The sequence below is a fragment of the Xenopus laevis genome, chromosome 6L (assembly GCF_017654675.1).
Source record: "Xenopus laevis strain J_2021 chromosome 6L, Xenopus_laevis_v10.1, whole genome shotgun sequence".
NCBI classification, from domain to species: Eukaryota; Metazoa; Chordata; class Amphibia; order Anura; family Pipidae; genus Xenopus; species Xenopus laevis.
The window spans coordinates 154491049-154509180 of NC_054381.1; the positions used below are offsets into that span (position 1 = coordinate 154491049).

An 18132-nucleotide genomic window follows, 5' to 3' on the forward strand; every position below is an offset into this window, starting at 1 on the left:
AGCGCATGCCTAGTTGGAGTAAATTTCCGGTCCAGAACCACTGCCCATGCATCGAAAGTCAAGAAAATTTCCGAAAAATTTTCAGAAATCTTCGTGACTTTCGGCACATGCGCAGTTGTTCGGACCGGAAATTTACTCCAACTGCGCATGCGCCGAAAATACCGTCAAGACACGAAGATTACCGGAGAAGAAGAAGATGGCTGCCGTGAACTCCAAGGCCAGTATCTGCACCGAGGGGTGAGTAAAAAAATTAGGGGCATTTGCCTGGGGGGCAGGTAGGCTGGCTGGAGCAGGGAGCGTAGTCTACCCAGGGTGGGGGGGGAGGGCTTTTTAAACTACGGGTTGAATTCTTTTTTTAAGTGCTACTGCCTGATGCAGGGAAACCCTGGAGTTACCCCAAACTCTGGACCAGGCAGTAACTCTAGGGTTCCCTCAGCGACAGGGGGGTCAATAGGCAGAACATGCTTGTGTCTAAAGTGCTAACATATTCCGCAGCACTGTACAATAGGAGGGTGTATATATTAGTCATACAAATACTGGCTGGTGTAGGAAATAAAGGGGGTTTTCTGCTCACTAGAGCTTACACTCTAAAAGGAGACGTGGGTACGAGACAGAAGCATAATCTGTTTCTCATTCCAAGTTCTAGAGAGCTGGTTGGATTTCACGGGTGAGCTGGAGCCGCCGGATCCGCTGGGGAGATTGCCGCAGTTAAAGAGACGCATGAAGCAGCTTCTTATGGACATGGGCAAAGTGCAGCAAATTGCCGCCGTCTGCTCCGTATGATGATAGAAAACGGCAGCGGGAGGCGGTCTGTGCCGGACTATTTTGCTATTTAGGATACAAAAAAGAAAAAAAAAATTTGTACGAGTTTTATGAAACAAATATATATATAAATATATATTATTAGTATTGATCCTTTGCAAGGATTATTAATACATCCTTTTAAACCAGGCGAGAGGGATAACCAGTTAGTTGAGAGCCGGAGATGGAGGTGCCTCGGAAGATGACACTTGCGTTTTCACTAGCTGGCGGATAATCATTGCCTCCCCGGTGTATTTTTTTTTTTTTTTTTAATTTTGGTCTCTTCTTCACGCAAACTTCAGATTTCAATCCAACATGCTGATTCTCATTAAAGCAGCACTGAATATCCAAGCCATAGAATTCACTAAGGCTCCATCTGTGGTCCCCCTAGCCGTCCTTATGCAACTGCCAGCATCCTCTGACAGCAGAAGAGCAGCTGGAGGGCTGCAGGGTAGGTGTATCTGATATGCAGCTGGAACATCTTGCTATGACATGGGGCACTACGTGGGCTCATTGCATTGCTAAAGTTGGCTCCATCTTTAGTTATTATCAAGGCTGAGATAGAGATCAGTTCAGATATTATGTAACCGCTGCAATACCTACAAACGGAGATTCTGGACCTGGATTTTAGCACTTTATAGATTAGTATAGAGGCTTGAGCTCAGGATGAGATGAATAAAAGGGGTGGTGGCTCAACTAGATGTTACTGGGCCCCACAGCAAAATGATTTTAGGGCCCCCAAAATATTTAGAGGTTGTGCTGTTTTATTAATATATATTAAAATTGCTCATAAATAGGGTCTCGTGGGGCCCCCCTATACCTCCTGGGGCGTTGGGGTCTGCTTCCTCTGTAGTTAGACCCCTGGGGGTGAAATAACATCCAGTATGCTGCATCAATCAATCAGGCAGTTGGTGGTTTCCATCTTTGCCAATCCAGATTAATTTCCAGTAGGGATGCACCAAATCCATATCCCCAGTACTGAACCAGATTTGCTTCCTTTGCCTTGAAATACCTAGGATACTTTTTCTTTAAATGACGTCCCACCACCTTCAAGGATTTCTTAGGGATCCATTGCGGCTCTCCGGGACTGTTCAAATGCGCAATAGAATAAAATGTCCACTTTGCTGCACATGCAAACTGGCCTGGACAACCACAAGAGATACTTTTTTGATGATTGTGCGGTGCTCGGAGACAAAGTACCCTGGCCTGGTGCATTTTTTAGGTTTCTGTGTGGTGTAAATGGTGGCCTTGTACTACAGTTTGAGGCTCTAGAAAACTCTATGATGCAAATGGTATGAGACCCTAGAGTGGCCAGGTCCTACAGATCCTGAACCAGGTCATAGTCCCAGGTTCCTCTTTGGTTTAAATGGTATAATGGCCTGTAGAGTGGCCATGTACTAAAGTTTGAGATCCTATGTTTCAGGCTCTAGTCCCAGGATCCTCTATGATGTAAATTGTATGAAGACCCCCCTAGGGTGGCGAGGTCCTACATATTTAAAACGTATGTTTCAGGCCATAGACCAAGGTTCCTCTTTGGTGTAAATGGTATCGATCCCTAGGGTGGTCCGGTTCTACAGTTTGAAAAACTAGGTTTAAGGCTATAGTCCCAGGTTCCTCTTTGGTGTAAATGGTATAAGAACCCCTAGGGTGGCTATGTGCTACAGTTTGAGAATCTATGTCACATTTCATAGTCTCAGATTCCTCTTTGGTTTAAATGATATAAGAACCTCAAGTGACCATCAACTATAGTTTCAGAACTTATGCGACAGGTCATAGTCCTAGGTTCCTCGTTGGTTTAAAAAGTACAAGGACATCTAGGGTGGTCAGGTCCTACAGATTCAAAACCTATGTTTCAGGCCACAGTCCCAGGTTCCTCTTTTGTGTAAATGGTAGCAACCCCTAGGGTGGTCCGGTCCTACAGTTTGAGAACCTGTGTTTCAGGCTCTAGTCCCAGGATCCTCTAAAGTAAATGGCATGAGACCCCTAGGGTGGCCAGGTCCTACAGTTGGAGAACCTATGTTTCAGTTCACAGTCCCAGGTTCCTCTTTTGTGTAAATGGCAGCAACCCCTAGGGTGGTCCGGTCCTACAGTTTGAGAACCTGTGTTTCAGGCTCTAATCCCAGGATTGTCTAATGTAAATGGCATGAGACCGTTATGGTGGCCAGGTCCTACAGTTGGAGATTCTATGTTTCAGTCTACAGTCGCAGGTTCCTCTTTGGTGTAAATGGTATAAGAACCTCTAGGGTGGACATGTTCTACAGTTGGAGAACCTGTGTTTTAGGCTCTAGTCCAAAGCTCCTCTAAAGTAAGTGGCATGAGACGCCTAGGGTGACCAGGTCCTACAGTTGGTGTTTCAGGCCATAGTCCCAGGTTCTTCTTTGGTGTTGAACTTAACACTTGAACTATTATCATATCATGATGGGGATGAGTCTCCAGCAATGGATATTTTTTCCTGACTGCTCATTGGTAATAAAAAGGGAGACAGACATCCATTTCTGGAGGTGCAGATCCCATTGTGATATGTTGAGTTCTACATGAGATCGTCTCTATTTTACCGATGGACACAATGCTGTTTTAATAATCATTTTAGCAGTCGCTCATTTTTAGCCTATTTTATGCCGGCATGCACTATTTTTAAATAAATGTGCCAAAATGACTACTACAGGGAACAGGACCGCCCCGTTACGGTGGTGCTGTCGGTGCCGGGAGCTGGTTGATCTAGAGATACTTTATATGCATTGTAACCCATTTTTTTTGCAGTGTTCTGAATAGATCTGTATATATTTTATTATTTTGGCCCAGAGTAATTCAACACTGGCTTATTTTGTTGTTCTTTCTGGTGTGCGCCCATCCTCAGCGGGCATGAGGAGATGAGGCCGACCGGTCACGTCTGGGCGCCACGCAACCACTAAAATAGCTATACGGAAATACAGAAGATAATGTGTTTTATTGCAGTTGTTTAGAGGTCCCCCCCCTTTTGTTAAGTCTGTACTGAAATCCTCACAAACCAAAGGTTAAAGGGAAGAGTGTGCCGTTTATAAATATTGTATCTGACAAAATGTACAAAGGAAAAAATAAATAAAAAAAAAAAGCTTCTCTAAATCCCAGTGGAAATGAGTATTGATTCATGTCTGTGCCGTGTGTAAGTGAACTAGCTGTATGCAGGGTGGGACTGGGCCAGCAGGACACCGGGAAAAAATCTGGTAGGGTCCTTGTCAACCCAGATCAACTCACTGGCTCAAACTATGGGCCCTGCCCCCAGCCTCCTCCCAAGGCTCCGTTTGCCAATAAGGGAGCACTTGGGGCTCGGTGGCATTGGGCGGGTGTTCTGGGGAGGCAAAGGGGCAGTTGGGGCAGGGGATTGGGGGGGTGCAGACCCCTGAGGTGGCAGCCCTAGTGGGTCCCGGACCCCCCAGACCAAGACTGGCTGTATGGAAAGGTATCAATAATGTAGTTGGTTGTGGAACAAACCCAAGGCAGCAAGTTCACTGCAATACTCTTTATTGGGAGGTAGAGTTACATAACATGTTTCAGGCGGAGCCCTTTGTCAAGTGTGTCCTTTATTTGTATGGAAAGGTACTCATTATGGCACATTTGTGAGGGCCAACTCGAAACACATGGATTTACCCACTTTGGGTTGGCAGGTTTGGGCCGCAAAAAGGGCTGTCACTTTGGGTGTGGGTCGGGGCAGGTTACCATTGGCCGGCTGTAGCAAAAACTGAAGCAAAAATATCTCCATTCACTGTCCGGTCCTTAAGAATCCCAAAGAGATGGAGACAGACTTATACACTCAATTAAGAGGAAAACTCCGCTCTCAATCCATTTAAAAAGATTAGGTTAAATTGTAGTAGTTCTGTAAAGCAGCACCGACCCACTTGTCCTTGCGGTATAAGTAGAAATGTTCACTTTTCATTGCACTACAAAAGAAACTTTTTTTACGTGTCCTGTTCACCCATCCCTAAGGGATAAAAATATACTTTATGGTGTATTAACCTTTTAAAGTGCAGCTGTAATCAAATCAGAAACTACTCACATTGTTCAGGCGGGGAATGTGGATGGCAGGCTCCTTCGGCGTGTCTCCCTTGCGGTGTAGATTGAAGGCGCATATAGTGAGGTATCGTCACTCTTTTCCCTGAGTCCCACGAGTGGTTATACTTACCAGACTGTATCTGGATCGCGATCTTATAGGAAGCCCTGTAAGGGCAGTCACAGAGGGGGACTCGCCGTCGGCGGTTCATATCTCTGCACTTTCTGGCTGTAGTAAAACTTCCGGTGGAATCTCCGGTCCTCGTCAGTAGGGATGCACCGAATCCACTATTTTGGATTCGGCCGAACTCCCGAATCCTTTGCGAGAGATTTGACCGAATCTGAATTTGCATATGCAAATTAGGGGTGGGAAGGGGAAAACATATTTTACATCCTTGTTTTGTGACAAAAAGACACGTGATTCCACTCCCCGCCCTAATTTGCCTATGCAATTTTGGATTTGGTTCAGCCAGGCAGAAGGATTCATCCGAATCCTGCTTAAAAAGGCCGAATCCCGAACCGAATCCTGGATTCGGTGCATCCCTACTCGTTAGGGACGCTGATTTCCACAATAGTCTCAATTTGTCTCCGAATAGTGCAGCGGTCCTGAGGGCTGCCGCTCACTCACACCCAGGAATCAGGTGAATCCCCCTCTGTGACTGCCCTTAAAGGGCTCTCTATAAGATCGCGATCCAGATACGGTCTGTATAATCGCATGATATAGAGTCTGACGATACCGCACTATAATGCGCCCTCAATACAGATACATATCCTACACTGCAAGGGAGTTGCACCGAAGGAGCCTGCCATCCACATTACACGCCTGAACAAGTATATTATATACAAGTATATTTTTGTCCTTTAGGGGTCGGTGAATAAGGCATGTAAATAGTTTCTTTTTTTAGCGCACTGAAACTTGAACATTTAGACTCATCCACTCAGCATCATGGCCAGACCCCAGGCATTTCCCAGGTACTGGCACATACAGTGAAACCTCAATTTTACATCCCCTGATTTTAAGTTTCCCCTCATTTTACATTGTTGTTTTGTGGTCCCACCTATATATTATGCAGAATACATTTTCATGGATTTGACACCATTTTATTCTGGACCCCTGAAAAACGTAAAATGGGGGGTTCTACTGTATATGTCTGATGCAGCATAAAGTAGAATTAACAAAGTATAAGAATGTGTGTAAGATATGTCATGTGTTAGAATTAGGGATGAATTGAATCCACTATTTTGGATTCGGCCGAACCCTCGAATCCTTCGTGAAAGATTTGTCTGAATACTGAACCAAATCCTAATTTGCAAATGCAAATTAGGGATGGGAAGAGGAAAACATTTTTTACTTCCTTGTTTTGTGACGTGATTTCCCTCCCTGCCCCTAATTTGCATATGCAAATTAGAATTTGGATTTGGTCTGGCCGGGCAAAAGGATTCAGCTGAATCCGAATCCTGCTGAAAAGTTTACTATTAGCTGTAAGCACTGCTGAGTCCCGGGTCTGTTTCCAATTCTACAAATAGATACATTGGAAGTCCCTATAATAAATTGTCATCAGTGCATACTACTTAAAGGGCATGTAAAGGCAAAAAAATAAAATCCGATTTTTACTTTCTTTAATGAAAAAGAAACCTATCTCCAATATACTTTAATTAAAAAATGTGTACCGTTTTTATAAGAAACCTGACTGTATGCAGTGAAATTCTCCCTTCATTTACTGCTGTGGATAGGAATTCTCAGACGGTCCCTAACTGCTCTGCAGGGAAAAATCATACTTATGAACAGCAGGGGGAGCCCCCGCCTTACTTCCCAGCCATGCAGAACTCAAGCAGCTTTGTTTGTTTCCCTGTAGAGCAGCCGGCGACTGTGTAGAGATTTGTATTGGATTTTATTTTTGCCTTTACATCCCCTTTACTGTTTCCAACTCCAGCTGCAGGGACAAAGATCATGGAGCCAGATTTAAACAGATAAACTGGGATTCTATTTGGAGGATTATTTTGCTGCAGCCGCTGGTTCTGGAGAGTTGGAGAAAGTTTGTATTAAACAATACAAAACTATAAAATCCACATTAGATTACATGACAACACAGGACCCAGTGCAGTCTGTATATTCTGATATACACCACAGACAACAATGTATATATCATCTCCAGTAGACTTCCCAGACTTCAATTGGTTCGATTGGTCTAAGAACTTCATTAATCCTGAAATCCCAGCTGCTTCCAAGAAGAGAACTTTTGGACAGAAATATCAACACCAAAAAGAGAAAAAGTAGAAATACTATGGGGAAATCCCTCCCCGAAGGCAACAGACTATGAGTGAAGAGAGCATAAAAAAATGAACTAACATAACCTTTGCTTTGAAGGTTTTCATTCATCCAGGTCATGGTATGTCTAGTAGAAGTAAATCTAGAGCAACTGGACTTGCTGAGTAATCATTGAAGATGTTTCCCTACTCATCCGAGCAGCTTCTTCAGTTCAACTGACTGGTGTGGGAATTCCTTGGCATTTAAACCCTTAGAACCAAGGTAACATAATCCCTAAGTAAGTGCTATGTAATAAAACCTGACCTTTTAAAAACATCTATATTGTAGTACTGATATTTATAAAGTGTTCCTAATACATATGCTGCAATAATGACTTATAAGTGGCCAATCAGATGAGCTCTTAGGCTCTAGTGCCCCAGGATACCCAGGCCTGTTACAACATCTTGGATCTGGCTTCATGACTAGTCCAGCCCTGGGGCTTTTGCATATGTATTCCTAGCTCTGCCCAATGGCATCCCCATCTTCTGCTCTCTGTAATACATTGATGACATGCGTGAGTGCACCTGACCGTGAACATCGTCAGAAATATCAAAAGAACCCTCTTCTTTATGCACAAGTGTTGGGCAGGAAAGAGATACAAGTGTGAAGCCCAAGCTGAAGGAACCTGATATCACAGGTTATGAGATCCACCAGTATATTTGTCCCTGCTGTTAAACATAAATCCTTTTATATAAGTATATTACTTAGATACTTAATCATAGGCCTATGATTAAGTCTCTGAGTGATATGAACCGCGTAAGGCTGTATCCTTGTGTACTGGAATAAACTACTTCATGATTTCACAAGTCTGCCTGTAAGATTGGTCTTTGCAAGTGCCTGATCCTTTTCTTGATATGGTGGTCCGCTCCCTAAGCTGAGGGTTGAGGGCAGTGCACCTGGACCTCTTCTCACAACTGGCAAGTTCTACAAAAACCTGTGAATTATTCTTTTTATACATCACTACTATCAACAAGTGTGTATGGTCTACCTTTTATATAAGTGCCAAAATTACAAGAGTACCACCTTTGACTTTTTGGGGCCGATTCACTAACTTCGAGTGAAGGTTAGTGAAAAAAACTTAGAATTAAGTTTTTTTTGGGCCACTTCGACCTTCGACTACGACTTCGAATCGAAGGATTCATAGTAAAAATCGTTCGACTATTCGTACTGTCTCTTTAAAAAAAACTTTGACCCCCTAGTTCGCCATCTAAAAGCTACCGAAGTCAATTTTAGCCTATGGGGAAGGTCCCCATAGGCTTGGCTAACTTTTTTTGATCGAAGGATATTCCTTCGATCGTTAGATTAAAATCCTTCGAATCGTTCGATCGAAGGAATTATCCTTCGATCCCTCGATCGAACTATCTGCGCTAAATCCTTCGACTTCGATATTCGAAGTCGAAGGATTTTAATTCCTAGTCGAATATCGACGGTTAATTAACCCTCGATATTCGACCCTTAGTGAATCGGCCCCTTAATCATTCTTTCGTTATGTGTATTGGAGGAACTGGTTAAAGTATAGGAAATAGCTGAAGGAGATGGGAAAGCTAAAATAATTTTTAGGTCCACTCCTGTTGTACAACCAATTGCACAGTAGACCAACACTTGTTTTTGCCTTACTCTGCAGAACGGCTTCAAGAAAGTAACAGCTCTCTGATTTTGACATCCACTACTCAATGAATACTAAACAAAGGATGGGAAGGTCTCCTTCACAATACAATATTTCCAAAATTTCTCCAGAAACGGTAAACAGGAAGTGGAAGCATTTCTCCCTTTTCCCATTTCTATGGAAGGTAGAAAACCACTGCAGTAGGAAAATAACACCTCTGCGGACATGATATTTAGTAAATAACCCCCTTAATGATACCAACAAGCTCAAGTGATAATGCCAATGGATAATGTTAAGGCTCATCAATCCCCAAGAGGAAAATCCAACCATAAGACCCATGACAGAAGCAACAAAACAAAAGGCCCTTTAAAAATATCAATCAGAGGTTTTGAATATTACTGCCTGTAGCATTTAGAAAGAAATCTCAACAATAGCACCTAAAGGTAAAAACATTTACATAATACACAGAAGTTGCTTTACTTTTCAATCCATTGAATTTTGAAGAGACTGTGAAACTGCAGACTGAAATAATTAAATACAGCAGAGAATATTAAGATACATAATCAAAATTGATAACTTTTGGTGTTAATTCAGCCTGCGTTTCATGATGATTTTGTTTCCGCAATGTCTACAATAAAAATTCTATAAAAATAAACACAAGATTTACAGTTGAAAATGTATGATTTAGATGATAGGTCGAACCGGAATAATCTCAAATTTCAAGGCAAAGAAGATTTACCTTTTATTGAGTCATATAAAGTATCCTAAGAAACTAGATTAAGAAATGGATTCAATAGTATTAAAGTAAATAAAAACTCGTATAGGTAAAATTAAAGATTTGTAAAATATCCAAGACATTTCTGGGCTATTTAGAAGCATATAAATAGTTTCAAGCTTATAAATGCTGTAGCTTGTTAGATCTAGACAGTACAAAAATATTAATTCTCCAAGGTTAAATCTAAAGCTTCTTCCTTATTATCCAGCTAAATTAAAAAAATCATCATTCTTAGGGGCAAATTCATCAAGGGTCGAATTTCGAGGGATTAAATCCCTCGAAATTCGACTGGGGAATAGAATCGAATAGGCAATTCGGGCGAATTTACGCGCTGGCGAATAGTCGAATTGGCGAATATTCGCCAGGCGAATAGGCACTCGATCGAATATTCGCTCGAAGGATTTTCATTCGATCGAATGCCTTTTTATTCGATCAAAAACTTGGAAAACAAGCCTATGGGACTTTCCCATTTGCTTTTAAAGCAATTCGGTAGGTTTTAGTTGGCGAAGTAGGTAGTCGAAGTATTTTTAAAAGAGACAGTACTTCGACTATCGAATGGGCGAATAGTCGCTGCGTTTTTGCGCTCAATCCAGTACTTCGACTATCGAATGGCGAATAGTCGCAGCGTTTTTGCGCTCGATCTATTCAAATCATTCTACTCAGGCGAATTTACGCCAATTCGATAGTCGAGGAGCACAAAAATTCGAAGTTTGTGAATCGGCCCCTTAGTAATTCCAAGGCCGCTCTTCTTTTTATTGAATCTTTTAAAAATAATGGTGTTACAAGATCAGTCAACACAAAACCAGAAAATAAACTTGGGTACACTGACACAATAAAAAAACTTTCTAGTTCCATGCAAAATGATTACACTGGTCAACCCAGTAGAAGACATCAATATATATTGAGGTTTAGATGACCTCTTTCATATAAGGTTTCTTCTGCATTATCAAATAGTCTGGGAACAATGGGATCTACAATGGGATCAACTCAGATATTGAGCCTTTACTTCCCAATATAGTTAGGGATGTTTACAATTTTTCTTTCTAGGCTGGTACAACCCCTGGCACAACCAAAATAAAAAGTTACATAGAAAAAAAAACCTGTACAACACTTAAAACAGATATAGCTATATACAGGAAACACGTTCATTAAAAAGAGAAAATACAATACTTCTCAATAGTTGGGTTGGAGGATTCGTTTTTTCACCAATAATAAAGAAAACATTTCGGCAGCTCTATTAGTGCATAAATATCTAAGTACTAAAATATCAATTTCTGAAAGAGATTATCAAAATTAGGGCTGAAGCCAAAGTATATAAATGACCAAAACTGTCACTTTTGCTTAATGTATGCTCCCAAGAAAAATTATAAATAAAGATTTGTTATGGAGAATTCCCCCTCCCATAAAAAAAATTTCACAACACGTTAATAATTAGAGACGGTTTTAATGAAACTCGCATATGGTAATTTATCTCAAAAGCCTACATTTAGGCTTTTGAATGTTTACATGGTTTCATTAATACAATTCAAGTTACAGGCATCTGAGGGTGTCTTTACACATTATCCTGCTTAATCAGGGTCTAGAATTTATTTTACTTGTGTAGTTTCTGGAGAATTTTTGATCATACTTTAATTTTAAGCCTAATGAAAAAGTAATTTTTTTCCTACTACTTTAGCAGGCCAGACTTCATTAAGATTTTAAATAGTAGATGGAACAAAATAATGTTGGAGACTACACAGCAGAAAGGGTTATTTACTAAAACTCTGGGGGAAAAAACTAAAATTTTTCGTTGAAAAACAAAAACCAAATTTTTCGAGATTAATTATACCTTGATGCTACAAAAAGCCCTAATCCAAAAACCCGGCATCTCAAACCTGTCAATCTCATGTATATGTCAATGGCAGATGTCCCTATCCCAATTTGAAGATATTTTGGTCCTCGCAGGGTTTAGCCCTATAATCTGCAATAACCCGAAAAAAAACGTACAATTATCAAGTTTTTCCGATATCCGTTTTTTTCCGCTTTATTTTAATGATAAATAAAGTAAAATCCTGACTGGACGATTGGTCGAGTTTTCTTTATTAAAATGATTAGATAAAATCAGATTTTAGCAAATAAACCCCCATAAACTAGACCTTCCATTAATTTGGGATACTTGGTAGGTGGTAATTAGGAGGAGAAATTATGTCTTACAAAGCTATTTTTTTTTAGAATTCTAAACAAAGAGCAGAAAGATTCAAAACCCGAAGACTTGTCTCATGAAGATTTGGTTTTCTTTTATCACATACAACAGGTTCATTTAATAATTTAAGCCATAAAGATAATTATTTTTTTTAGCAAACCTCACAAAACATCAGAAAAAACTTCTCCAGGATAAGGATGGCAAAATGTCAAATAATCCTAGGAAATAAATTGTTTTTAAAAACTTAGTATTTATTTTGGCATCAGGATTCTAATGAAAGAGAGTCGAGTATTACAAATTACTAAAAACAAAATTATATAAATAGGTAGTCTAGATGGTCCCCCACCCCCAAGTTCTATCTGAACTAAAATTTTAGTTATTACATTTGAGAAATAAAAGTGGGTAATGATCTATCTGTGCCTTCCTTGTTACAGACCCACTTTTTATTAACCAGGATATCATTATTTTAACAAAAATGTGGCAGTAAGTTTAATAAATATCCGTTCCCATATATTATCAAAATAACAAAATGACTTTGCTAACTACAGATTGGGTGTCAAGAATATCTGTTTTGTAGGAAACATATTACATTCTCCCTAACTGATGTTGATAAAGAACAATCATTCAACAACTTCAATTGGGACCATTTATATTACTGTTTGGATTTGGAATTAAAGGTCCCTTTCAGTGTTTGGTAAAACCTTTAAACAGCATCGCTAAATCACAAGTATTGGCAGCTAGTGGTGAAACTCCAGATCCTTTTCATATACAACATGGAACTAAACTGGGCATTCTCTAGCCTCATATATTTGTTTCATTCGGGTTGAGTAATTATTAACCAGGGATTTACATGACTTGACAAATACAATGTAACTATATTCCCATACCACGTGCCTAAATTTAGCCACAACTGGGACAGTGTAATAATTCAGCCTGTCCCATTTGAGTTTGTTTATTTGATTTTTTTCCTCATTTACCCCATGGTTTGTTTATTAAAAATATATTTTATTAGCAAACCAGTACCAACTCTAAGGGGCACATTTACAAAGCTCGAGTGAAGGATTCGAATTAAAAAAACTTCGAATTTCCAAGTGTTTTTTTGGCTACTTCGACCATCGAATGGGCTACTTCGACCTTCGACTACTACTTCGACTACGAATCGAACGAATCGAACTAAAAATCGTTCGACTATTCGACCATTCGATAATCGAAGTACTGTCTCTTTAAGAAAAACTTCGACCCCCTACTTCGGCAGCTAAAAGCTACCGAAGTCAATGTTAACCTATGGGGAAGGTCCCCATAGGCTTGCCAGCGTTTTTTTGATCGAAGGATATTCCTTCGATCGTTGTATTAAAATCCTTCGAATCGTTCGATTCGAAGGATTTAATCGTTCGATCGAACGAATAATCCTTCGATCGTTCGATTAGCGCTAAATCGTTCGACTTCGATATTCGAAGTCGAACGATTTTAGTTCCTAGTCGAATATCGAGGGTTAATTAACCCTCGATATTCGACCCTTAGTAAATCTGCCCCTAAAGGTTGGTTTAAAAAATTAACGTCTGCTCAATTGGATTTATTCATTTCACAAACTTTTGTACAGTGATTACAGGACAACATAAAATTGTTAAACGTAATGGATAATGATGGCAAAAAAAAATCAGTTGTTACATCCTCATCAGAATCACAACAAAGGTTTAAGAATTTAATTAATTTTCTTTTTGTGAACAACTAGTCCCTCCAAAAATGTTAGGTTTATGGACTAAAAAAAGGAATCATTAATTTCTAAAATTAATTAAGACGGTCTGTGTATTTTTCAGATTTAATAAATATGTCTATATTTTGATCACTTTATCAATTTATTTTATAGATTGATTCACAGGACCAATTTTTGTGGTTGGTAGAAAAAAAAAACATGCACAGCTTTTTTTCCACAGTTGGGTTTTGTTTGTTGAGCACTATATTAAATAGAAAAATACATATTGAATGAATTAAGAAAAAAGCCAACTAGGCATATTTACAAAAATTACGTGTTTTCAAGTTTTCAGGAAAAAAACATTAAAAAAAGTAAAAAACTTGCCAATGTTAAAAACTTGATTGTGTAAAAACATAAAAAAACTACTTGAACACGGTGCATACTTAATTTTTAATGAGTCTGCCAAATTTCAAATAATCTCAAGAACCCGAATGGATAAATATCTTGAAAATTTTAAATTACAACTCCTTTTGTACTTGCCAGCTTTTAGATGCCCAATTTTCTAATTCAAGTTTTCCATACTTAATAAAGCTTGAAAATCACGATTAGGGAACTCAAACTCAAAGTCACAATTTTTGCTGCAGGAACCTTGAATCGTGGTTAGAATTCAAATAATAATAGATAGTAATAGATGATTCAATATTTTTGCAAAACATCAAGAATAGGAAAGTAACACTTTTTCATTTCAGCTGCTACAAGAAAAGCTCTCTTTTATTTTGGGTTAAGATTGTTGTATCTGCAATAAATGACATATTTCAAGAAGCTACTAGGTTTAGAAGTAGCAGCAAAAATCACAGATATTCATCTTTGGAAATAATTTAAACAAAATAACGGATTCCATGTCCGTATTTTAACAAAATCTTTAATTTCATATATAGCGATCCTAATAAATGGCAGTTGTTGGAGAATGGATCTGCCTCACTGATGTAAGAGTCAGTGAATCAATGATACATAGATGGTTGTTTTTATCACTTGTGGAGTAGTTTATCACAGATTATGTTTGTTAAACATTGCAAGACTTTATGAAATACATTTTCTCATTTCACCTATATAGATATAGGACATAGTACAGTATAACTTATTTTTATCTTATATGATTAATAACTGATATGGGAGAAAAGTTTATTTGAAAAAAAAATTAATAAATAAAGAGAAAGTCAGCCTAGCATAAATAAAAATAACACTTTCACACGCAAAGTATATGTTCTGGTTTTTACAGGTCACATACATTAAATTGCAAGCTTTGTGGTGATATTTAGAAATTGCATAAATATTAATAACATTAATAATAATTTTAGCAAAGCTTTGAATTTCGTAGTTTGGTGTAGAAGGCTTTATTTACCCATCTGAAAAATGTAAAAAGTGCACCTTTAAAAAAAAAAAAAAAAAAATATATATATATTTCTTTGGGGTAAAGTTACTGTTACTTATGATCACCCCCCAAATATACAGGTAGAGTGCTTGTTTTACAAAAGCCAAAATGTATATATTATTTCCATTTTGGAATGGAAGTTTTGTCTTACGAACCAAGGGTAAATTGTGCACGTTTTGGGAGGACTTTTTGACATTTTATGAAACATGCTACCTTTTGCAGTGCCTGAAACTCCATGGTTTGCAATCAGGGAACCAGATTGGCTGCTTCTCCTGTTTGAGTCACTATAGGCAGCGTTGGTGGGGTTTGGTGGATTATGTCAATTATTTTGCTGCAGGCAATAGGATATTTAAACCTGCCTCTCCCTTACTCTGGTGCTGGATCATTGGCCTGTTTACTTTGTCCAAGTTCCTGTCTTAAGCACTGGTCCTGGATTGAATTAATGAATTTTTTTGTCTTGAGTTGAGTTCCTCTCCTGTTTTTTGTGTAAGTCTGTTCCTACTCTGCCTTTGTCTCCAATTTGGCCCTGGGTCTGTTATTTGGATTTACGCTGCCTGCCCCGACCTTATGCCTGTTCACTGACTAATGTTATGCTTGCTGCCTGCCCAGAACATTTACCTGACCCTAGCCATTGTTTTTTTCTACCAGTTTTTTATTGCATTCTACAGAGGTCAGTGTTTTCAGTTTTTCTTTATTAAATCTTTGTTAAACATGCAGTCTGAGTCAAGTCTCTGTCATTTTAGCAAGTGGTTACACAGCACATCGGCTCCTCACAGCACAACCAGCCATTCTGACATTGAGTTGGTACTTTGGAATAGAAAGACATATTTACTCATTTGGAACAATGTACAATTTGTAATTTTGGGGTTCAGCTTACACATTAGAATTGCTTATCATGCATAAAATATAGGCAGTGTGGTGGCCTTGTGGTAGCCTAGAGTTTAATCAAATGTACGGATAATTTGGGGTCTCTCCCACACACCATTTAATGTAGTGGTGCCAGGTGAGCTTAGTTATGTTTCCAGCTACACAGATGTGACTGCAATGACTATGAAGGAATTCAGTAGGGGTGGCATTTCTGGCTCTTCGTCACATTTCCCTTATACTCTTCCCTTCAATCTTTTCTTCTCTGTTTTACTACCCTTTTTTCTTCCTCTCTCTTTCCTCAATGTGATTGGCCATAAGTACGGTACTTACTCCACTGCACACATCCAAGCCTAGGACATAGGTGAATAAGTGTTGAATTCGTAGTCTAGTTTTTTTTTTCTAAAAGGAGTCACGTGGAAGTAGGGTCACCATCTGTGGATGCATCACGGTCTGGGCAGGGGGGTGGGCCAGGGACATCACAAGGCAGACTGGGTGACGGCATGTCTATGATGTGATTGATCTGCATCAAGCTAGAAGAAATATGACCAGTTTTGCTACTTTGGAAATCAGGGCAGGTTGCCATCTTTCCCCACTCGGAACTCCAGGCAGGGGGGGTGTGGCGGAGACGTAGTCTTAAACCAAAGACGTCTTGCCGAGATGCCTTTTCCTTTTTATCACTCTGCTGGTAGATAAATGTAGCATTGTTGTATAAATAATCATCATGATTTATAGCAAAATTATGATTTGATTAACCATACAGAGTGTGGGGCAATCAATTGCACAGCACATAAATCAACCCATGTACGGCCACTTTTAGCCTCCCCAAACAAAAAAATCACCCTCCGCCTATGCGCAGTCGGACTGGGACACCAGGGGCCCACCTAAAAACCTGTGAGGTCTCACCTCCCTGGTGGTCCAGTGGTTCAAGGGGGGTCGGCGGGGACGCCCGCTGGCTCCTTGGCGGGGACGCCCGCCGCGTCATCAATCTTCCTCAGCACAAGTTTTCCTAAGGCGCGCTTCTTCCGGGTTTGTAGGCGCACTCACACTGGCGTGATGACGCTGGCGCGCAGTGGCGTGAAATTCAAACATATTTAAAGTGGCAGATAGGATTTGTTCCCGGTGCTTAGCTTTTGCTATTCTGATTCTGAAACCTGTTATTGACTACCTGTTGTGACCCCTGCCTGTTCTTGACGATTCTACTTTCTGTATCCTGACCCCTTGCCTGATATCCGACGCCGATTCTGCCTTATTCCTCTGATTGACTTCCTGGTTTGACCCTTGCCTGCCTGACTACGTTTGTTCTCTGACTGCCCCGGGCTGATCTGATTACAATTTTGTCTCACGCCTTGTAATGTGACCTCCAGCCCAAAGACTCTTGCCTTACAGTTGTGCCCCTCTGCTTGTCTAGAACCCCTCGCTTGCACCTCTCAATTTAAGACCTGGCGGCATCTGAGTAGCTGAGGGCTCCTCCCGAAGCCAAAGGCGGCTGCTACAGGCAGAAGCACGAGCCGAGACGAGGGTATTTGGCATTGGTTCTAGATTTAGGGTGCCAACCGTTACAAAACCTTAGAACAGGGGCCCACCTAAGAACCTTAGACCAGGGGCCCACTCTCAGTACTATTATTATTCTTCCTCACTCAACCTCTATTCTCCTAGTCTCTTTTCTTTACAGACTATAATCTCGTATTCCATCTATTTAGCCTCTTTGTTCTCAAAAAAATAGGAAATGACCATGAAATTGGCCAAATGTTTAGCAGCAAAAGGGCCCCCTGACACCTGGGCCCACCGGGAGTTTCCCTGGTATCCCTGTGGGCCAGTCCGACACTGCCTATGAGAGCCTCTTGGCTAGTTTTCGGCTGTTTTTTTTTTTCCTGATTTTGGCTGGTTTTGAAAATTAGACCTGGCGACCCTGCTGTGAGTAGAGGGGGGGGGGATTGGCAATGGAGCGGATAAGAGAAGGGAGGGATTTCACAGGATCTTTTAAAAAATTTTAGGCCCTGTAGTTTTGTAACATTTGTAATTAATATTTGTAAATTTAGCAGCTGACTGGCCCCTCAGCTACAGGTTGTACATTTCAGTAAACTACTGGGGCAGCACGTCACTCCATCCACATAACACTGAAGGTAATCTATGTGGAACACTTCCTCCTCTGCAGAGTTTCATTCCTGTCACTTCCTCAAGTTTCATCGGTTGTCCTGCCTCTTTTTTGGTGTTGTCTCCCGTGGAATTCATCTTGTCCGCATCACTTTGCATGCCTTCATCTCTCATCCAACATGTCTAAAATCACCTCTTCTCGAGTCCACCTTCCCTCGTTCATCATCTCCTCTCTTCCGACCTCGGTCACCCCATCTGTGATCGGATCTAGGATGGTTACTGGATCTGAGGATCCTTTCCTTTGTCCACTTGGAGACATTTAGTGTCCGGTATTTAAATTGACCTCAC

The 18132-nt window shown here is 40.2% G+C and overlaps 1 protein-coding gene across 3 annotated transcripts in view; it reads left to right on the forward strand.

Annotated features, from left to right (window-relative positions):
• The window catches only part of phf20l1.L (PHD finger protein 20 like 1 L homeolog), a 45119-nt gene extending 41216 nt beyond the window's left edge, over positions 1 to 3903 (forward strand). For all 3 annotated transcript variants that reach the window (XM_018268268.2, XM_018268270.2, XM_018268269.2), the window contains one exon: positions 641 to 3903. In XM_018268268.2, the coding sequence (XP_018123757.1) occupies positions 641 to 783 (143 nt within the window). In that variant the 3' untranslated portion in view covers positions 784 to 3903. The remainder of the gene's footprint in view (positions 1 to 640) is intronic.
• The last annotated feature ends 14229 nt before the right edge of the window (positions 3904 to 18132 follow it).